The sequence below is a fragment of the Lemur catta genome, chromosome 11, assembly GCF_020740605.2.
Source record: "Lemur catta isolate mLemCat1 chromosome 11, mLemCat1.pri, whole genome shotgun sequence".
In the NCBI taxonomy this organism is placed as follows: domain Eukaryota; kingdom Metazoa; phylum Chordata; class Mammalia; order Primates; family Lemuridae; genus Lemur; species Lemur catta.
Window position 1 is genome coordinate 87,610,466 of NC_059138.1, and position 23,068 is coordinate 87,633,533.

Below are 23,068 nucleotides of genomic sequence, written 5' to 3' on the forward strand. Positions count from 1 at the left end.
CTTTTTTTTTTTTTTCCTGAAGCCCCTTCAAGTGGCCACTTAGGTCCTACTGGCCGGAATCAGGTCACCTGCCTGTTTCTGGACCCATCCGTGTGTCAGGGGAGCAGGATGTCGTCAGTTGGCTTAGACTGCTCAGGCCCACCCTGGAGCATCTTCCCCTCTACCCCTGGCTGGGAATAGGATGAGGAAGGGACAGTGGATGTCGGCCAGGTGCATCCACATCTGGTGCAAGACACATTTCCGGTGAAGGTGTACCTGTCTCCATTGCAGACTCTCCTGCCTGCTCGGATCTCGGGCTGCCTCCTTAGTCATCTCCCTTACCAGCTGCGTTGCTAACCTAGTTTCTGCTAACTCTTTTGCATGGATATTTTGAAATACTCTCTTCAGAACAAACAATACCTCTCATCTTGTCAAGTGATGGTTATCCTGTGTTTCTCATCCGCTTCGAGGCAGGCTTCCTGAAAGAGGTATCTGCAGTTAATTTCTCCATTTTTTCTGAGTTGTTCTCAACCTGTTGCAGTCTGGCTTCCTTGCCTATACTATGCTGTCCTATATACTGTGTATATACTATTTATGCTATAGTAATGCATGCCATATACACACACTATATACTGTAGTGTATATATGCTATATATATACATACTGTAGTATAGAATATATATATTATATAGTATAGTATAGGACTACAGTATATACTATATGGTAATATTATATACTATTTTCTGTACTATATACTATACCTCATTATACTGAAATTAGTCCTGTCAGGGTCAATGTTCTCTTTAAATTTTATAAAGATTTATTTTTGTAATAATGTAAATACATGTACATAGTACAAAACTCAAGCTATAAAATGGTAAACAGTCAAAAGTAAGTCTCCCAGGCTGGGTGAGGTGGTTCACACCTGTAATCTTAGTACTTTGGGAGGCTGAGGCTGAAGGATCATTTGAAGCTAGGAGTTCAAGACCTGCCTGAGTAACATATGGAGACCCGTTTCTACAAAAAAAATAGAAAAATTAGTTGGATGTGGTGGTGCACACCTGTAGTCCCAGGCACACAGGAAGCTGAGAGAGAAGGATTGCTTGAGCCTCGGAGTTCAGGGTTGCAGTGAGCTGTGATGACGCCACTGCACCCTAGCCTGGGGAACAGAGCAAGACCCTGTCTCAAAAAAAAAAAAGAAGAAGAAGAAGAAGTCTCCCTTTTACATTATCTCAGCCAGCCCTCCCCGACCTGGCGCTGAGTTTTGGTACCACTTTCTTGTGCCTCTGACTTCCTTATGGGAAGGCTCCTATGGCTTGCTCAAATTTTTAGGGTCTTTTAGGTTTTAAACAAAAGGAATTTTGCATTAATTTAAATTTTTCTTTTTTTTTAGAAATGGGGTTTCACTATGTTGCCCAGGCTGGCTTCTACCTCCTGGGCTCAAGCGATCCTCCCACCCCCGCCTCCCGAGTGGCTGGGCCTGTAGGCACACCACCACCTCCAGCTTGCATCACTGTTAAGCTTATATAACCTGGCCCAGTAACAGTTCCATCAGTCCGCAATTATCTCTTCCGTCCTCTAATTTCAACCTTTCTTTTATGATGGCTTTTTCCTCTTAACCTTTTACAGACATTCCTAGACTTGGGTCTTCCTCTCTGTTCTTTAGACATCTGTCACTCAGTGTCTGTGACCACCTTTCCCTTCCCAGTCCCACTGCATTCACCTTTGTTCTCACTGCTGCCCTGCTCAGGGGAAGGTTCCCATGAGCTCCACGTGACCCGGTTTGGTGGAAACTTTTTCCTTGAAGCATTTGACGCTGTTGACCACACTCCTCTTGAAGTGCCCCCTTGACATCCTGGGGTTTCTTCCTGTTTCTTAGGTCACTTCTTCTCAGACTCTTTCTTAGGTTCCTCTTGTCCCTACTCCTTAAGACTCTGTGTTTCCTGGGGCACTTCTTACCCTCCCGCTGCCCGGGGGTGCTCATTGGTCGCTGTCTGTTCAGGGAAGTCGCAAAGGGTCTGTTCAGAGACTGTTGCGTAATCTCGTAATGCAACCCAGAGCTGGGTGGGTCAGTGGAAATGCAGACGAAGAAGTCATATGACAGAAATTTTCAAGGAAAACCTGGCTGTGACACGGAGCCTGGCCAGAGGGGAAGGTGTAGCCACAACAGCCGCAAATCAGGCCTTGATCTCAAGGGGTGGTTGTTGAATGCAGGAATGACTCCCAGGATGCCTGGAGCCACTGGCCTTTGCCCAGAGGTTCAGAGGACGGCCGGTCAGTGAGGTGGATGATTGGACTTGGCACGGAACGTGACGACCCAGGGCGGGCTGAGACAGCCAGGCAGGAGCACCCAGTCTGTACTTCTTGGGACCACAGCTTGGAGGAAAGGGTGGCCCACAGCTCAGGATTCGGAGTCTTTGGCATAGAGGTGGTCATGGGACCCTGGAGAGGGAGGGACCCCCACCTGGGCTATGGGGAGAGAAGAACAAGAGATGAGCTTTAGGAATCTGCACATCTAGGGGGCAGGATGAAGAAGGAAAGAGGCAAAGTGTTAAAAGAGAACTTCAGCGTGAGGCGAGAGAAGAAAGGAATGAGTTTAAAGAAGATCCGGTTCAGTGTCTCATATGTCTGACGTCTGGGAGAACATGGCAGTGAGAAGGTCTTGGACGACCTGTGGTGAAGGAGGGAGGCACGAGATTGAAAACCGATCCCAGTAGGGCCAGGGGCTCCGAGGAGGCCGTGATTGAGGTGCAGAGGAGTGAGGAGCCAGTGGACAGGCACGGTCAAGGGCAGCAGAGGACGCTGAGCACAGTAGAAGGAGCACCAGGAAGGAAGTCAGGAATGAGCCAAAGGCACTACACGCCTTGAAGTTCCCTCCTTCTCTGAGCACCCCTCCGACATTTACACCTGTTTTCAGTGGTGATTTATATCTTGGATAACTAGTACATTCACATGATTCAAAATCTTAAAGGAAGAAAAAAAGAAAGCAGGATTTCCTGTGAGAAGTCCTCTTCCTTCCTACCCTCTGGTTCTCACGCTCCCAGCGAGAGATCACTGGTTTCTGGGCTGTCCTTCCCGAGAGATTCTAAACACGTACAACAAATACTTTTTTCCTTCAGCCACCCCCCCCTTTTTTTTTTTAAACACAAACTGTAACACACAACTAACTCACTGATTCTGCACTTTGCTTTTCTCACCGACAATATATCTTGAAGAGCAATCCCTTTCAATACATAAGGGACTCGCTTGTTCTTTTTTATAGCTTTATAATACTCCATTTCATGGGTCTGTCGTAACTAACATACTAGCCTGTTATTAATGACAAATAGATTATTTCAATCTCTTGCTTGTTATAAGTGCGGCTGTGATAAGCCTAAGTCACCTCACTTGTGTAGCTCTATAGGCTGTAGTCTTACAGATGGATTTACCAAAGTACAGGGTGTTAGCATTTTAAGTTGTGATAAATATTTCCAAGTTGCTCTCCATAAATTAGGTTTTTCTCTGCCTCCTGCAACATATGAATATGGCTCTTCCCCATGCCAACTTTTTGATCCTTGCAGACAATGAACAGTACAGCTTGTTCTTCCTGAGAGCATGAGCTCTCCTCCCATCCTTGAGTGTGGTCCAGTGCTTGCCTTCACACCTCACACCTCAAAGTTCTTCTACTGTGATTTTACATTTTCTTTTAGCCTCTTCATCTCAAAAATCTTACTTTTCTAAGTTGGCAGAGTGTGGTCTCTTAATCCTAACTTTCTGCGAACTCTATTTTCAGGAGTTTCAGCTGCCCAACACCAGCTTCTCTGAGTCCAGGGGTGGGGGAGCAGGCTCACTCTGTGACTGTGGTTTGTCCTGGATGAGCTTTTGAGTCACTTGGCTCTGCCCTATGTGTGTCCCTTTTCTGCTGTCTCAGAACTGCTCCTGTCCCTTTGTTCCTTTTTTTTTTTTTTTTTTTTTTTTGAGACAGAGTCTCACTCTGTTGCCCAGGCTAGAGTGCCGTGGCATCAGCCTAGCTCACAGCAACCTGCAACTCGTAGGCTCAAGCGATCCTCCTGCCTCAGCCTCCTGAGTAGCTGGGACTACAGCCATGCGCCACCATGCCCAGCTATTATTTTCTACATATATATTTTTAGTTGTCCATATAATCTCTTTCTATTCTTAGTAGAGATGGGGTCTTGCTCTTGCTCAGGCTGGTCTCCAACTCCTGAGCTCAAACAATCCACCCGCCTCGGCCTCCCAGAGTGCTAGGATTACAGGCGTGAGCCGCTGCAACCGGCCCCTTTGTTCCTAAAATACCACCTCTACATAGCTGTATATAGTGATTTTTTTTTTTTTTTTTTGAGACAGAGTCTCACTTTGTTGCCCGGGCTAGAGTGAGTGCCGTGGCGTCAGCCTAGCTCACAGCAACCTCCAACTCCTGGGCTCAAGCAATCCTCTTGCCTCAGCCTCCCGAGTTGCTGGGACTACAGGTGTGTACCACCACACCCGGCTAATTTTTTCTATTTTTAGTAGAGACAGAGTTTCATTTTTGCTCAGGTTGGTCCTGAACTCCTGATCTCTAGTGATCCTCCCACCTTGGCCTCCCAGAGTGCTATGATTACAGTCGTAAGCCACCGTGCCTGGCCTAAAGATGGAATTTTAGACATCCTGGCTTCTAGAAGTCCCTTCCCCACTCCTCCTCTGGGCATTTCTTAACGGCTTCTCTCTTTGCAGACTTCAGTCTCCTTGTAATGTGCACGGACTTTCCTTCCCTGCTGTCTTTCTTCCCCTTTTCTCTGCCCCTTGCTGCTTCTTACCCCTAAAATTTTAGCTGCCACGACAGAGCAGTCCAGCCATCTCTGATTTGCAGTTTCCTTTCAGAACATACCTTAAAGAGGCTCACATAAAAAGGTCTAACTAGTAATTTTTCTCCAAAATAAAGGTCTTTCCCTAAAAGGAACTCAACTGTTAAGATGCTGGTATTTCTCCCATGTCTTGTCTCTGTATGTCAGTTTTGCAAGGGAACCGTATTTAAACCAAACTCTAAAGCAGTTCATAATTTGGTCCGACATACTGTGCAAGCCAGATTTTGTATAGAGATTTGTGTACATCATTAACTAATGAAATGGAAAAGCATTTTGGCATATCTAGATAATGGAGTTGTTTCTTTACCTTGAAGTTTGGTTTTTTTTTGGTTTTTTTTTTTGTTTTTTTTGAGACAGAGTCTCACTCTGTTGCCCTGGCTAGAGTGCTGTGGCGTAAGCCTAGCTCACAGCAACCTCAAAACTCTGGGCTTAAGCGATCCTACTGCCTCAGCCTCCCGAATAGCTGGGACTACAGGCATGCTCCACTATGCCCGGCTAATTTTTTTCTCTATCTATTTTTAGCTGTCCAAATCATTTCTTTCTATTTTTAGTAGAGACGGGGGTCTTGCTCTTGCTCAGGCTGGCCTCGAACTCCTGACCTCGAGCGATCCACCCGCCTTGGCCTCCCAGAGTGCTAGGATTACAGGTGTGAGCCACCGCACCCGGCCTGAAGTTTTTTGAAGCTAGTAAAAGCTAATCCTGGTTGTTATCTGGAATGTAGTAATTCAGTAGTTAGTCTTAGGAATGCCATAGTTAACCTAAAATTGCTGGTCTCCTTTTCTTGGTTAAAAGGAAACCAAATGTTTGATCAAAGATATGTGTTTTGGCTATACAGATTTCTCCAGAGGCTAATCTTACTGCTTTTTGGTAATGACACTGTCAAAAAACTAAAAATAAAAAACTAGACTTGTACCCCAAAAGGGGCTGACTGGGTGACGCTGCCTGCGGTCAGCTGGGCATCACGGCCACTCCTGCCCATGCTCTTCCCTGCCTCCCAGCAGAGAAGCCTGGAACTACATTTCCGAGAGACCCCTTTTATATTGAAGTCTGCCAGGTAGAAGCAGTCCCGGGAGACTTGGAAGGCTGAAGAAGGAGACTGTTACTCACAGGGCACGGTTCCCGTCAGATGTGTGAGCCACGGCCAGTGTGTGGGTTAGGGGCAGCAGCAGTCGGGCTCCGTGGGTCACCCTCCCCAGCCGCAGGCTGAGAGAGGCTGCAGACGCTTTCAGACACCGTGGCTGCCAGGCAAGCTCTGGGGAGTCTCTCGCTTCAGGGCTGCAGGGAGATGGTCAGTGATGGCTTCCCTGGCCTCAGCTCCCCAGTGGTTGCAGTGGTCACGTAAGCCTCTAATTCCCTGTATTAAAACTCTTCATGCTTAGAATACATAGAACAGTTTCTCGTTTCCAGACTGAACCCTGACTAGTACCTTTGGGGTTTAGAACAAATGTCGAAGTCAACTGTGTAACAATAGTACAAGGTCAAGGAGAGAGGAAATAGAAGTATATTGTTGTCAGGTTCTTATATGCAAAGTGGTGTAATATTACTTTAAGGTAGACTGTGATAAGTAAAAAACATATATAATATAAAAGCTTTAAACAGGATGGGAACATGTACTATGCTAACACTGATCGGTGGAAATTGGGAACGGATTGTTAATATCAGACCAAGTAAATTACAGGGTAAAGACTATTATCAGGAATAAAAATGGTCATTTTAGAATGATACGGGGTTAATTAATCAAGAAGACATAACTGTCCTAAACATGCATGTACCTAATAACAGAGTTTCAAATACATGGGTCAAAACTGATAAAACTGCAGGGAGAGATACACAATTCTACAATTACATTCAGAGATTTTATTGCCCCTTGATAATTACTAGCAGAAGTAGACAGAAAATCCGTGAGGATGTAGAGGGCCTGAACAACACTATCTACTGGCTCGACCCAGCAGACCTGTAGAACACTGCCCAACGATAGTACAACACATGCTTTTTCCAGGTGTGCCCAGAGCATTTGCCAAGGTAGATGGTATTCTGGATCATAAAACATATCTCAGTAAATTTACAAGGATTCAGATCATTTAAAGAATGCTCTCTGACCATAGTGGAATTAAATGAAAAATCAATAATAGAAAAACATCTGGAAAATCCGAAACATTGGAAGACATCCTGGACCGAGACTAGAGCAGTGGACACAGGGAGAGGGGCAGAATCGGGGAAGTGACAACTGGGTATCAAAGGTGAAGGAGATGGGCAGATCTGGGGTGACACATTTCTATGCTCAGAGACATCCAAGAAGAATTAGGTTTAAGGGATGTATAGAGATAATTTCTATCAGTTTTGATTATAGTGAGTTGCTGTATAACTTCTAAAAGTCAACTTGAGTTTTCACCATAATACTATTCATGTACAGCCTCCAGCAGTGCACTTAACTAATATTTAAGCCACCGCAGTGCAATGGGAATGAAGCTGGTTGGAACTCAGAAGGCCATAGTGAGGAGTTAAACCGTGTGGGTCCCAAGCTGAGTAAGGTGACCGATCACGGTTTGCCCATTTGCCCTTGTCTGCTGGCATCTCACCAAGCAGCTGTGCTTGCAAATGACTCCCAGCAGTGTCAGATTGGCACGTCCACAGGACAGAGGTACCAGACCCTGGGCTGGTGTGGCTTAAAGAAGATTCCTCATCACTGGGTAGGTGGTGGGAGAAGTGGAGAGCCGGCTGGGGGAACCTTTTGCGTGGGTGCACAGGTTTTCAACACAAAGACACGGTGAAGCACTTTCAGGACTATCTTTTGGATGGAGCTGCCTTCTCTGAGCCCTCGTTTCAGGGAACATCTTAGCCCACCCTCAGTGCTGCGGCTTCTTGCTTGTTCTGGGCTGGCTTCTTTTCTTGCTTGTCAGGGCCCTGCGTGGTCCTTTGTTTTGCTGTTCTCCACTAGATGCCTGGAATGTTTTCAAACCCGGTCTTGGTCCCTTGTGTTTCAGCCTGAGAGGAAGTTTGGCGTGGTGGTGGTTGGAGTTGGCAGAGCTGGCTCCGTGCGGATGAGGGACTTGCAGAATCCACACCCTTCCTCGGCGTTCCTGAACCTGATTGGCTTCGTGTCCAGGTGGCTTGCACTTGCTTTGTGCCTCGTAGTTTGTGGGAGGCCCAGTGAGACGGGTTAGGCTGCAGGACGTGGAGATCCGGCCCTAGGGAAGGGAGGGGCAGCTCCCTGCCAGAGAGCTGCACTCAGGGTCAGCCCCACAAGATCTCAGGTTTGGATGGGTCTGGGGACTGGAGTGTGCTGGGCCTGCTGTTGGGATATGCAGCAGGCCAGCCTCAGGGTGACTGGAAAGACAAAGGCTGGAAGAGTCAAAACAGGTCTGACAGTTACAGAAGGGGCACAGTGAGCATTTGGGGACTTTGGCCTGGAAGAAGGCTGTAGGTGTGTGCCAGTTAATCCTCACATTAGTCATAACAGCCGTCCACAAGGTTGGGCTTTACATACACTATGTCAGTCTAGGCCCTGGTGCGCAGATAAGGAAGCCGAGCCACAGAAAGGTCAAGTGATTTGCCTGAGGTCCCACAGTTGGGAAGTCTAAGAAGTGAATGTGCATATGAGTCTGTTTGATTCCAAAGCCCAAATGAATCTTGAAGGACTCATTTCTTTCCAGTCAAAACCAAACTTATCACCTTGTTCCCCACCCCACACTCAACTCCTCCCCTCAACCGTACACACATACACAACACATAAACACACACCCCTGACTCACCAAAGTATCCTTGTGTAACATCACTTATCAGTGTTAATTATGAACAAGGTGCAGGCCCTGCACGGAGCCTGGAGACGTGGCCGTGAGCAAGGTGGGCAAGTCTCTATTTTCTAGTGCTTCCAGGACCTCCGATAAATACTTACACAAGCATAAGTAACCATTGTGATGGTCCGTGCAGAAGTTTTTTCATATTTTAATTCATGAGACCACCTTATTCCTGCCTGCCTCAAAACCCGGCCACTCCTTTAAGGATTCAAAGTGGGGTTTGGGGCACTTGGGGAGACCCAGAAGTGCTGGAATCTGCCCTTGGCCAATCTTCTCCTCCCATAAGATTCCAAGGGAGCTGCGTGCAGATGGGAGATCGAGGCTAATGTCAGCCAGCACTGGAACCCCACCGCAGCCTACCTGTAGCTGGGGTCCAGCACCACAGGTGGGCTCAAGGCTGAAGTGGGAGGACCTCTCCTTTTTCCTTAAGCCTCAGTCCTCTGCCAGTTGGCTGCCACGATCGGCACAGTGGGAACACCTACACTACCCAGGTCATGTGGGAAGATGGCCACGTCACACCGCTGCCATCATTACTCACAGTTTCTCCGTCATACACCCTTCTCCCCATGACCTACCTGCTAAGCTCTGCCACCCCAGGAAGCCTTTTCTGAAGCCCCAGACTAGATTTGTTCCTTGCCTTCCCTGAGTCTCCACCCCCTACCTCCCAGCACATTCCTCACGTTGTTAGTCTTGTGTTGGTGTTATGTGTGCATGTGTGTGTGTGTGTGTGTGTGTGCACGTGCATGTGTACATGTGTGTGTCTTCCTCCCTCTTCCAGACTGAGCTCGTTGGAAGGTGAGGATTTTAATTCACGTTCCATGATTTCTAGTGCCCAGCACAGTAGGCAAACAGTCAGTATTGGTCAAATTGAGCAGTGTAGGTTGGGTGGCCCCGTAGGGAGAAATCTAGCATAGAATCTTCTGGGAGCCGAACTTCCCTGAGCGCCTTCTGCCTGCTACAGCTTGGTGCCAGCTTCCCCAGCTTCAACCCTGGAGGCTGTTTTCCTCACTCCACAATGGAAAATGGTCTGGAAGTGGGAGGTAGGAAATTAATTTCTTCATTTCCAAAAGCTGATCACCAGGACATTATAGGGAAGAGGAGAGAATGATGGTGCTCATTTATTCTAAGCCAATATTCTGCCTACTTTTTAGTCCCATTTCTCTGTTTTTCTGAAATAGACGAGAGCTTGGGAGTATTGACGGAGTCCCCCAGATTTCTTTGGAAGATGCTCTTTCCAGCCAAGAGGTTGAGGTCGCCTATATCTGCACTGAAAGCTCCAGCCACGAGGACTACATCAGGTGGGTTTTCCACGCAGGCAGTCCTTCCTCGCACAGCAGTGCAGGGCCGCAGAGGTGACTGAGCAAGCTGAAACCCTCTAAGGAAGGGCATCTTAGTAGCCAGTGGGGGAAAGTACAGTTGTTCTTTGACCAATCTCAGCAACATCAAAAATGTTTAAAAACAACAAAACCCCTTATTGTTGGTTATAGTTTTTGCTATGAGAAAAGTGAGTTAGGAAATAGTGGTGGCGCTGAGGAGGGAAATGACACATTCTGTAGAGCAGGAAGAGAAATGAAGTGTCCCCCTTCCCCACCTTGTGAATGCAAAGCCTAGAGCTCTTTAAGTATTTGATAGGACTGAACCCAGCAGGAGGAGCCCCCCACGCGGGATCTGGCAACTAGCAGGGAACTGCCAGCTGCCTCCCTGAATCTCAGATTCTAGGTTCTTAAACTAAACTACAGCTACTATCACACGGCTGTCCCCCAGGGGTGAGGGGCTCCTCTGTATCAGTCTAGCCCTAGAGTGGATAAAAACGCCTTTCCTTGGTCCCTTTAACCTTCTCTGGCACCAGAGGTATTTCCTTAAATAAGTGATCATATAACTTCCACGGTTATAAATGTTTGTACCCTGCTCTCTGGAGAATAAAATCCAAACTCCTGAGCGCAGCATTACAGGTCCTTCAGTCAGGCCCCCAGCTACTTTTACTACCTTGCTTCCCTCAACTGCTCACAGGGCTGTCTGCACACTGAAATTTGCACATGGCCAAAGCCCCACAACATGCCCAAGCCCCCTGCACATGGTGCTCTAAGTGAAATACAGTATCACATTGCAGCTGGAAAACACCTGCTTGTACTTCAAGACCCAATTCAAGTGTCCTTAGTGAAATCTTTTCAGGCTGCTTCAAGCAGAGCTAGCTGCCGTGGGTTTTGTAGTCTTTGTTTATAGCTGTCATGTGGGAACAGGTAATTTATTTGCTAAGGAGCCTTTATTTCTCCTCCAGAGTAACTGGTAAATAGTACTTAGTTGAAAAAATGAAAGAATGAATTCATATTAATACTTAACTAGAGGCCGGGCACGGTGGCTCACACCTGTAATCCTAGCACTCTGGGAGGCCGAGGCGGGAGGATCGCTTGAGGTCAGGAGTTCAAGACCAGCCTGAGCAAGAGCAAGACCTCCATCTCTACTAAAAATATAGAGAAATTAGCCGAACAACTAAAAATAGAAAAAATTAGCTGGGCATGGTGGTGCATGCCTGTAGTCCCAGCTACTCGGGAGGCTGAGGCAGGAGGATTGCTTCAGCCCAGGAGTTTGAGGTTGCTGTGAGCTAGGCTGAGGCCACGGCACTCTAGCCTGGGCAACAGAGCAAGACTCTGTCTCCAAAAAAAAAAAAAAAAAATACTTAATTAGAAAGGCATTTTGTCACAGGGCAGTAGAAAATAATGTGCAGCAATTCTTCCTCCGTGTCTCTTGGCCCTGTCTCTTCCCCCCCATGCAGGACACATTCACACGCAGACACTTGTGCATTCATAACATTCTGTTCTCTGTCATGCAGGACATTCTAGTGAAGCTTAATTGAAATGTTCTTTCCCTGTGTTTATCTCTTTTACCAAAGGCAGTTCCTTAACGCTGGCAAGCATGTCCTTGTGGAATACCCCATGACACTGTCTTCGGCAGCAGCTCGGGAACTCTGGGAGCTGGCTGAGCAGAAAGGTGAAGTGCACTTTATCTGCCTGGAACACAGACACTCTTACTAAGAGTTTCTGCCTCCAGGATTTCTATGGTACCACCTTTAAGCCTTTAAAACTTAACTGCATTTCAGATACATTGCCCTGGCTACACTGGTAGTGTGGGCTCCCAAACCCCTCCTCACCCCCACACTCTAGGCACACACAGGGAGGTATGTGGAGGGCAGAGGTATGAGTGGCGTATTTGCAAACTTTTAGTCAAGGCTTGTGAGCTTCTTTTACTCTAATGAAAAAATACAAATTTTAGCTTCCACCTATGCTTGTGTCATTACATTATTTTGGTTTTATTCATGTTATACTTACATTGCTAGGAGGAGAATATCTAAATTAGAGAAATTGATTATCTTATATGCATACTTTGTAGTTTTTGTTGTTTCTCAAGTGGAATGACCATTTATAAAATATTTAGTATATTCCAGGAACTTGGAAACTTTCCTAAGCATTTCATTTGTTATTTTGATTAATTCTTCTATAAATCCTTGGAGGTAGGTATTTTCTCTAACTCACTTATAGAAAACCATGGCTCAAAGAAGTATAATAATTTGTATCAGGGCACAAAACTCATAACATGACTGGAGGTGGAGATTTGAATCAAATCCTATTGGGCTTTGAAGTTCATATTTGTTCCCCTAAGCCACACTGAGGTTTTAATGTTTTTACAGTAACTGGGCAAACCTGTCTTTGGAGGGAACTAGAATTAACTGGAATGTTTAGGGATTAGAAGATTTTGTTAAATGAAGTTTAAATCATAAACTCTATTGTTTCAACATTTGCTATGGAAAATCTTTAATATATAAACAAAGTATGGTGAACAATTATGATGAAAATCACCAAAGAAAGCATCTTTTGCTCACCACCAACATAAACTTTATTGGAATTCTTGATTGTCTTTAACACTGGACTGTGCTGCTAGAGGTCGTGGTCCATCTTTAACTTCTGTTGCCCCAGCAGGTACACACTGCCTGGAACTTAGTGGGCCTTCAGTAATGTTTCTTTAATAACCAGATGGATAAATGAATTCAGAAGTGAATGAAGGGATTGGGGAGCTTTGGGGCCATAGCCTTTTGTATTATTTCTCATGGCACAGATGTTCAAGGAGAAAGTACAAGATGCCGAAGTGTGCCCCATATATTTTTTGCTAATTTCAAAGGGAAGAAATTGTATTTTTATAATAAAGAGTTCATCAGCATTCTAACCATATGATTGTTAATATGAGTCAGTCTGATATCACAAGTACCCATGAAATGTTCTTGCAAAATGTTTACCTTAATGTAATTGATTTAAACTGAACTTTCAGTTCATAGGAAATACAGGGATAAAGGAACAAGTTAAATGACATCATAAAAATATTGAGCAAACTAGAATGTGGAACACCCAAAAAGATAATAGGCTAAGTTTCTTCAAAAAGATAATTCCCTCTATACGGTGACTTTATTCCAAAGAGTACAATATTAAAAGGGTTAGGAGGAGAGTAACTTCACACTGAAGGAGCCAGACAAACACTACTTCAGCTAGAAGATCAAGGTCGACAACAGTAGTAATAAATAATGTTAGTTAACAGCACGTACCCTTGATGTGATGAAATGAGAGTGGCCCTTCTGCAATCTTCCTCCTCAAAACACATACGTAACCTCAGTCTAATCATGAGAAAAACATGAGACAAATCCCGGTTGAGACATTCTACAAAACACCTGACCAATCCTCATCAGAACTATTAAGGTCATTAAAAACAAGGAAAATCTGAGAAACTTTCCAGCCCAAGAGGAGCTTAAGGAGACATGAGCAGTAAGTATAAATGTATCTCAGATCAGATTCTAACACAGAAAAGGCACATTAGGTAAGAACTAAAGAAATCATAATAAAATATAGACTTTAGTTACTTTTTTAATAAATGAGACAAAAATGGGAAACAAAACGTCAAAGACCAGTGTCATATTGGAGCCTTGGTATTAGTCCCTTAAGCAAGCAGAATCTGGGTGGATATGTACATATCATGAATGGCTTAAAAAAAAAAAGTAAAAAGCCCTTAACAATGAAAATGGCTTTTGTTCTTTAGGAATGTATTCATTACTCATTCTAGAATGTTAAGTAGCTTTTACAGGATAGTTATCATTTTGTGTGAGATATTGTGCTTGGTACTAGGGATACAAAAAAGTGGCCTTTCTCCTTGAGGAGCTTGGATTGCCAGATGTTCACATCTAGTAGTATTAACTTCCAAAGAAAGTCAACTACAAGGGTAACTGTAGTATTTACATGTAGCTCAAAAAGTAATAATCTTGTTCAATTTGTTGTACCTAAATGTTATGTCATTTTGGACAGCAAAAGTTATAGATAATTTGAGAGCAAGGTCAGTAAGATTGCAGAATAAGAAGGCCTAGGCCCTTTTTCCCCCAAGGAGACACCGAGTTAGCAACAATATATGAACCAAATTGCCTCTATGAGAACTCCAGAAAGCAGTTAAGAGGTTGCAGCACCCCAGGTGAGCACAAAACCAAGAAAAGCCACATCAAAGTGGGTAAGAAAGTTTGTTGCATTAGCCTGCCATAGCCTCTTCCTCCCCACAGCACAATGTGGAGTGACTGGGAGAAAACTTCCAACTTCTGAGTTCTTCATGTGGAAAAGAGAAAAGTGGAACATGCATCTGACATTCTGGCTTTTCAGGGAGCTGCCTGAAGGACTGGTCTCTGTCTTGCCTGACTCAGGGTGCTGAACAGAATAGCAATATACTTTGGGTGCCAGTTTGGGGCCTCTGAAAACAAAGATGAGTGCAGCGGTTTGTTATAACACCAGAGAGAATGCAAAACTGTAGACAGCGATGAACAGAAGCAAGAGATTACAAGCCCTTGAGAAATGGGGGCAAATCTCTTTGACTAGCAAATTATACTCACAAGCTCAGAAACGATGCATGCCCAGAAAAGGTTTGAAAGACCTCCAGATTCTGCTGATTGGTGAAGGTCTTCCCCTTGTTAATGCAGGCCATCAAGCCTAGGAGAAGGAGCTGTGTTTTCAAATGTCCAAATCACAACAAATGATCACAAGGCCTACAAAGAAACAGAGAAACGAGGCTCAATGAAAGGAACAAAATCTCCGGAAATGAGCCCTACCAAAAGAAGTGGAGATCTGTAGATTACCTGACAAAGAATTCAAAATAACTGTCTAAAAGATGCTCAATTGGCTAAACAAGAAAAAAGAAAGAAAAAAAGAACACAGACAACTAAGCAAAATCAGGAAAATGATGTGTGAACAAAATGAGAGTATTAGCAGAGATGTAAGCTATTAAAATGAACCAAACAAATTCTGGACCTGAAAATACAATAACTGAATTGAAAAATTCAGTAGAGAAGTCCAGCAGCAGACTTGATCAAGCAGAAGAAAAGGTCAGCAAACTTAAAGACAAGTTATTCAAGATTGAGTCAGAAGAACCAAAAGAAAAACAAATTAAGGGAAGTGAAGACAGCCTAAGGTACTTACAGGACACCATCAAGAAGATCAATGTATGCATTTGGGAGTCCCAGAAGGAGGAGGGAGAAAAGGGAAGAGAGCCTTTTGAAGAAGTAATGGCTGAAAACTTCTCAAATTTGAGGAAGGAAATGGACATGCAAATTCAAGAAGCTCAAAAAATTCCAACTAGGGTAAACCTAAAGAGACCCACACTAAGACCCATTATAACCACACTGTCAAAAGTCACAGAGACAGAATCTTTTTTTCTTTTTTTTTTTTGAGACAGAGTCTCACTCTTTTGCGCTGGCTAGAGTGCCGTGGCGTAAGCCTAGCTCACAGCAACCTCAAAGTCCTGGGCTTAAGCAATCCTTCTGCCTCAGCCTCCCAAGTAGCTGGGACTACAGGCATGTGCCACCATACCCGGTTAATTTTTTTCTATATATATTTTTAGCTGTCCAAATCATTTCTTTCTATTTTTAGTAGAGATGGGGTCTCGCTCTTGCTCAGGCTGGTCTCGAGCTCCTGACCTCGAGCGATCCTCCCACCTCAGCCTCCCAGAGTGTTAGGATTATAGGTGTGAGCCACCGCGCCCGGCCGAGACAGAATCTTGAAAGCAGCAAAAGTGACTGATTAAACAAAAGGGAGCCTCCTATAAAATTATCAGTAGATCAAGTCAGTGCAAGTTAGACAAAAAAATAAAGATGATTTTTTTAAAAAAGATTATCAGTGGATTTCTCAGCAGAAACCATGCACACCAGCAGGAAGTGGAATGATATATTAAAAGTGCTCAAAGAAAAAAATACCAACCAAAAATGGTATAAGCAACAAAGTGGTCCTTGAAAAATGAAGGAGAAAATAAGACTTCCTCAGACAAAAGCCAAAGGAGTTAATCACCACTAGACCTGCCCTACAGGAAATGCTAAGAAAAATTCTTCAAGTTAAAATGAAAGGACACTAGACAACAACACAAAAATATATTGCTCCCTGGTAAAGGTAAATATATAGACAAATATAGACTTCTGTAGTACTATAATGTTGATGTGTAAACCACTTCTAATCCTACTATAGAGTTTAATAGACAAAAGCATAAAAAATAACTATAGGTCTATGTCAGTGGATATACAATATAAAATATGTAATTTGTAACATCAGTACAAAATGAGGGCTTGGATATGTAAAGAAGTAGAATTTTTCTATGTGATTAAAGTTAAGTCATTAACAGTTTAAAATAGATTGTTTTAACTTTGAGATATTTTATGGACTTCCCATAGAAAACATAGGGAGAAAGCTTCATGACATTGGATTTGGCAGTAATTTCTTCCATATGACACCAAAAACAGGCAATAAAAGCAAAAATAGACAAATGAGTCCACTACCTTGAAACAGAACTTTAAAACTTCTGTGCATCAAAGGAAACAATCCATAGAGTGGAAAGGCAACCTATAGAATAAATGAAGATGTTTATTAATTATATCTTTCATAAGACGTTAATATTCAGAATATCTAAAGAACTCTACAACTCAACTACAAACCAAATAACCTAATTTTAAAATGGGCAAAGGATTTGAGTAGACATTTCTAAAGAAGATATTCAAATGGCAAATAAGCATATGAAAAGATGCTCAGCATCATTGACCATTGCAGAAATGCAAGTCAAAGCCACAATGATATATCACTCATACTCATTAGGGTGACCACTATCAGAAAACCAGAAAATACGTATTGATGAGGATGTGGAGAAACTGGAACCTTGTGTACTGTTGGTGGGAATGTAAAATGGTGCAGCTGTTAGGGAAAACATGGAGGTTCCTCAAAAATTTAAAGATAGATTTACCAGGCTATATATCCAAAACAAATTGAAAGCAGGATCTTGAAGAGATATTCGTACACTAATGTTCATAGCATTATTCACAATTGCAAGGAAATAGAAGCAACTCAAATGTCCTTCAATGGATGAATGGGTAAAGAAAATGTATATACATAGAATATTATTCAGCCTTTAAAAAGAAAATTCTCTCACATGCTACAACATGGATGAACCTTGAGGACATTATGCTAAATGAAATAACCCAGTCACAGTGGCTGGACATGGTGGCTTGCACCTATAATCTCAGCACTTTGGGAGTCTGAGGCGGGAAGATTACTTGAGGCCAGGAGTTCAAGACCAGCCCCGTCTCTACTAAAAATAGAAACAATTAGTCAACTAAAAATAGAAAACAATTAGTTGGGCGTGGTGGTGCGCTCCTGTAGTCCCAGCTATTCAGGAGGCTGAAGCAGGAGGATCACTTGAGCCCAAGAGTTTGAGGTTGCTATGAGGTAGGCTGATGCCATGGCATTCTAGCCTGGGCGACAGAGAAAGACTCTGTCTCAAAAAAAAACAAGGAAACAGAAAAACAAAACAATAAGCCAGTCACACACACACAAAAACAAATACTGTATGATTCCACTTGTATGAGGTATCTGAAGTATTCAAATTTATAGAAACAGAAAACAGAATGGGTTGCTAGGGGCTAGGGTTGGAGGAGATGGGGAGTTGTTCATTGGGTATAGAGTTCCAGTTTTGCAAGATGAAAAAGTTCTAGACATCTGTTGCACAAGACTGTGAATTAACACTGCTGAACTATACTCTTAAAAATTGTTAATATGGTAAATCTTTTTTTCAGACAGGATCTTTCTCTGTCGCCCTACTGGAGTGCAGTGGTGTGATCATAACTCACTGCAGCCTCCAACTCCTAGGCTCAGCAATTCTTCTACCGCAGCCTCCTGAGTAGCTAGGACTGTCTCCCTCTTTCCTGAGACAGAACAATATTGAAACTAGACCGATTAATAAACCTTCAGTGGCTTCTTAGTGTTCACATCAAAGGAAGAGTTACATCTCTCCTGCTTGAAATCAAAAGCTAGAAATCATTAAGCTTAATAAGAAAGGCATGTCAAAAGCTGAGATAGGTCAATAGCTAGGTCTCTTGTACCAAATAGTTAGCCAAGTTGTAAATACAAAGGAAAAGTTCTTGGCCGGGCACGGTGGCTCACACCTGTAATCCTAGCACTCTGGGAGGCTGAGGTGGGTGGATCATTTGAGCTCAGGAGTTTGAGACCAGCCTGAGCAAGAGCAAGACCCCGTCTCTACTAAAAATAGAAAGAAATTATATGGACAACTAAAAATATATACAGAAAAAGTTAGCTGAGCAGGGTGGCAGCATGCCTGTAGTCCCAGCTACTTGGGAGGCTGAGGCAGGAGGATCACTTAAGCCCGGGAGTTTAAGGTTGCTGTGAGCGAGGCTGACGCCACAGCACTCTAGCCCGGGCAACAGAGTGAGATTCTGTCTCAAAAAAAAAAAAAAAAAGTTCTTGAAGGAAATTAGAAGTGCTACTCCAGGGAACACACAAATGATAAGAAATGGAAACAGCTTTATTGCTAATATGGAGAAAGTTTTAATGGTCTGGATAGAGGATCAAACTAGCCACAACATTCTCTTAAGCCAAAGCCTAATTCAGCGCAAAGACCTGACTCTCTTTAATTCTATGAAGGCTGAGAGAGGTGAGGAAGCTGCAGAAGAAAAATTTGAAGCTAGCAGAGATTGGTTCATGAGATTTAAGGAAAGAAGCCATCTCCATAACATAGAAGTACAAGGTGCAGCCACAAGTGCTGATGCAGAAGCTGCAGGAAGTGATCCAGGAGATCTAGCTAAGATCGTTGACGAAGCTGGCTACACTAAACGAGATTTTCAATATAGATGAAACAGCTTTCTGTTGGAAGAAGATGCCATCTAGAACATTCATAGCTAGCAAGAAGTCAATGCCTGACTTGAAAGCTTCAAAGGATAGGCTGACAATCTTGTTAGGGACTATTGGAGCTGGTAATTTTGAATTGAAGCCAGTGTTCATTTGACCATTCTGCAAATCCTAGGGTCTTAGGAATTATGCTAAATCTACTCTGCCTGTGCCCTAGAAATAGAACTACTAAGCCTGGGTGACAGCACATCTGTTTACAACTTGGTTCACTGAATATTTTAAGTCCACTGTGGAGACTTACTGCTCAGAAAAAAAGATTCCTTTCAAAATATTACTACTCCTTGACAGTGCACCTGGTACTCATTAGCTCTAATGGAGATGTACAAGGAGATGAATGTTGTTTTTGTGCCTACTAACGTAGTATCCATTCTGCAGCCCACGAATCTAAGGGTAATTTTAACTGTCCAAGTCTTACTATTTAAGAAATACACTTTGTAAGGCTGTAGCTTCCATAAAGAGTAATTTCTCTGATAGATATCAGCATTTTAACAGGAGTTTGGAAGAAGTTGATTCCAACCCTCATGAATGACTTTGAGAGGCTCAAGCCTTAAGTGGAGGAAAGTTACTGCAGATGTGGTGGAAATAACAAGGGAACTAGAATGAAAAGCGGAGCCTGAAGATGTAAGTGAATTGCTGCAATCTCATGATCAAACTTGAATGAATGAGGAATTGCTGCTTATGGGATCAGAGAAAGTGGTTTCTTTTTTTTTTTTTTTTATTTCAGCTCTTCATGGGGGTACAAAAGCTCAGGTTATATACATTGTCCATGTCCCGCCCATCCCCCTGAGTCAGAGCCTCAAGCTTGTCCATTCCCCAGACAGTGCGCCTGGCACTCACCATGTAGTCATACCTCCATCCCCTCCCCCCCTACCTCCCCGAGTCAGCACCTTCAAGCATGACCATTCCCCAGACGGTGCGCAACGCACTCGTCATGTAGGCATACACCCATCCCCTCCCCCCACCCGAAAGTGGTTTCTTGAGGTGGAATCTACTCCTGGTGAAAATGCTGTAAACATTGTTGAAATGACAACAAAGGATGTAGAACAGTCCATAAATTTAGTTGAGAAAGCAGTGGCAGGATTTAAGAGGATTGGATTCTCTCATTTTGAGAGAAATTCTGTTGTGCGTAAAATCTATCAAACAGCATCATATGCTTCAGAGAAATCTTTAGTAAAAGGGAGTCAGTCGGTGCAGGAGACTTCAAGTATGTATGTAAGCACATACAACCATCAAAATCTGGGAATTAACATTGGTACATTACTGCAGTCTAATCCTCACACCCCTTTCAGATTTCGCCAGTTGTCCCAATAACATTGTTTATAGCAAAATGATTGAATTTAAAATCATGTAATGGTACCAAAAAGAAATCATACAGTGTCATACAGTTGACATGTCACTTTCAGTGTCCTTCACTCTGAACAGTTCATCAGTCTTTCTTGGCAGTTGTGAATATTACAGGCTTATTTTGTAGAATGTCCCTAAGTTGGAGTACATCTGATGTTTCTTCGTGATTACATTTGGGGTACACACCTTTCATAGAATTATGGTAGAAGCGATGCTGGGTTCTTCACATTTTATTCTATCAGGTGGCAGCCAATTTCAATTTGTCCCGTTGCTAATGATATCACTTGGTTAAGGTGGTGTCTTTTCCCCTTTGTAATTGATGATTATTTTGTGTGGAGGTAGTTTGAAACTAGGTAAATATCCATTCTCATCACACTCTGATTTTCATTTATTATTTTATGTCAGTATGGACTCATCGTGGCTTTGGTTTTTTTATTCAGTGGATTATAATCTGTTGCTTTTGCTATTTACTTTGATGTTCAAATTGTTCCGGATTTGGTCAGCGGGGAACCTCTTCATGCCAACTCCTTGCCATTTTGTTACGTTTCCATTATTCTTTGAGTACTTACTTGATTTCTGGCTCAAACTGGTTTAGGTAATCTTGCACTTTCTCACCTCAGCCCTGGAATTAGTCATTTCTCCAATGGCTAATGGTATTTTGATTCCAAGATTTGGATGCTAACTGTGTTATAGCTTTGAGTTATCTCTGCTCTTAGGCCCCTTCAGTGAACAGACCTAGGAATACATGTCGGGTGTGTGTGGGCACGCGCTGTGGTTGCCATGTGTTTATCACAAGCATTGAATGAGTGACAGAAAAGTAACCAGAGATGCAGCTGGAAGATACATAGTCTGTTGCATAGTGATAGGCAAAATGCAACATGCTCCCAGACATGGCCCAACTTGCCAGATGCCCAGAGTCCCTTGGGGGGTAGACAAAACTACCCGCAAAGAGAGAAGCTTCTACTTATTGCAAACCGTTTTGTGCCACTTAGCTTCTACTAAATCATTTTGTGCCAGAAAGCTTGTGCTTACTGCAAGAAGCTCCCTTTGCCATATTCCCGCCCTAGGGAGTAGGTGGGAGGGACCCCCTCTCCCACACACCTAACTCCTCTGGAGCCTCGGGCCACATGCCTGCTCCCGCAGCAGGTGCAGGACAAGCCCAGAGCACTTGGCAGTGTTTGTGTGAAGTTGGGTTAAGCAAAGGCTGCTGTCCCAGGAGCATCCCTGAATGGCCCAGATTTCTGTCTTTTTCAGTGAAACTGCAGATCGTAACTACACTTTATACTTAATTGCAGAATAGTTCTGGTATTTTATGAAGCTTCTGGCCTAGATATGAAAAGCACGAAAATGAGGTTTCTTGAGGAGAGAAAGATAGGATTGTAGGGCAAGAGCAAGATACATACGCCCGGACCCATTGTCGAAGCAGGAAAAGAGCAAAAGGAAGGGCACAGAAAAAGAGTAAATTTTTAACAGCTTTCTTTCAGAATCCAAAATTTTAGTTATGAATATTAAGGCTTTTTCCTCCCTCTAAATGAGATCATTTTTTAAAATCATCAGGTTCTTCCAATTTCTTGAATAAAGAATAATTTTAGCTTCCCTCCAGTTCATATCATCGCTTTTCTACGCTTGTGTTTTTTAGATTTTTGTGCCACTCTGCCCCCTGCTGTCTAGAACAGAAACTAACACTTTCCTGTCCCTCATCTCATCTTGCCTGTGGGGACGGTCGGATACCATTTTGCTTTCTTAGATTTTCACTTCCATTGTAAGTTAGAAGTGACACTCCCCTCAGCTGGAGTATGGGGTGTCATGGGGTCGTCCTGGCCGCATGCCCAGGTCGGTCTGAGCGCCTCATGTCCTGTGCTGTCAGAAGACAGACATAGACTCCAGGATGCACAACTGGATGCGATTGATGATGACTGCCTTTCTAATTCCATTTTTGTCATGGCAGGAAAAGTCTTGCACGAGGAGCATGTTGAACTCTTGATGGAGGAATTTGCATTCCTGAAAAAAGAAGTGGTGGGGAAAGACCTGCTGAAAGGGTCACTTCTCTTCACAGGTCAGTTTCAGCTGGGATCAAAGGTCACGGGTGAGGTCAGAAGGACAACTGGGTTTTTTCCTGTCTCTCTAGGATGTGAGCTTAGATTTGTTTCTGCTAAAGACTCTGCGACTCAGGGCCAATTTAATTTTCCCATGCTTCCATGGGCAGTAAAAATACCTATTTTTATTCTTCCTCAAATGAAATTTGTCTGATGGGCCTTGGGTGAAAGTGTGTTAGAAATCTCAAGCATATTTGTGCTTCTGTCCCAATTTGTTAACTAGGTGGAGATTATTTTTCTACAGGAAGTTGTACATCAAGATTCTTTAAAAAGAACCAGGAGATGGGTGGTCGGAGAGAACATTTATGTACTTGCAAATAGAATACACACAGCCCCTTTGCTCCCCTAGCAAGTTACAAGCGCCTTGGCTGAAACCGGAGGATTTGGTCCACTGTATCCGTGGCTATTTGCTTTGCGTTGGTCATACTTTGACAGCCCCTTAGCGATAGGAAAGGAGCGTGCTGGAGCCTCCTGCTCTTGCGGTCACCTTTGGATGACCTTCTTGTCTGGCTGTTCCCTGGGGTATCTGGGCCACCTTTCTGAGGGCTTTCATTACAGAAAGGAAACCTGACATGGCCTGGCATTGTGTGAAACCACTCATCTCATAAGTTTCCAGAGAACACAGTAGAACCTCATTTCAAAGTCTGTCTTCATCCTTGAAAATGATATAATGAGAGTTGGGGCAACAAGTAGTAACTGTTAATTTGTACAAGAAACTGTGCAGTGTATGTGACGTGCATTATCTCGTCTTACTT

General features: G+C 43.5%; 1 protein-coding gene and 1 long non-coding RNA gene across 2 annotated transcripts in view; one reads left to right on the forward strand and one right to left on the reverse strand.

Annotated features, from left to right (window-relative positions):
* The window catches only part of BLVRA (biliverdin reductase A), a 42,524-nt gene that overhangs the window by 12,193 nt on the left and 7,263 nt on the right, over positions 1–23,068 (forward strand). Inside the window, exons 3-6 of the mRNA XM_045564118.1 lie at positions 7,805–7,926; positions 9,796–9,915; positions 11,508–11,605; positions 22,166–22,273. Coding sequence (XP_045420074.1) covers positions 7,805–7,926; positions 9,796–9,915; positions 11,508–11,605; positions 22,166–22,273 — 448 coding nt within the window. The remainder of the gene's footprint in view (positions 1–7,804; positions 7,927–9,795; positions 9,916–11,507; positions 11,606–22,165; positions 22,274–23,068) is intronic.
* LOC123646930 lies at positions 9,570–14,663 on the reverse strand. Its single transcript, XR_006738103.1, has 3 exons — positions 14,529–14,663; positions 13,209–13,277; positions 9,570–9,644 (listed from the first exon to the last, which is right to left on the reverse strand). It is a non-coding gene; the product is annotated as an uncharacterized LOC123646930 (long non-coding RNA).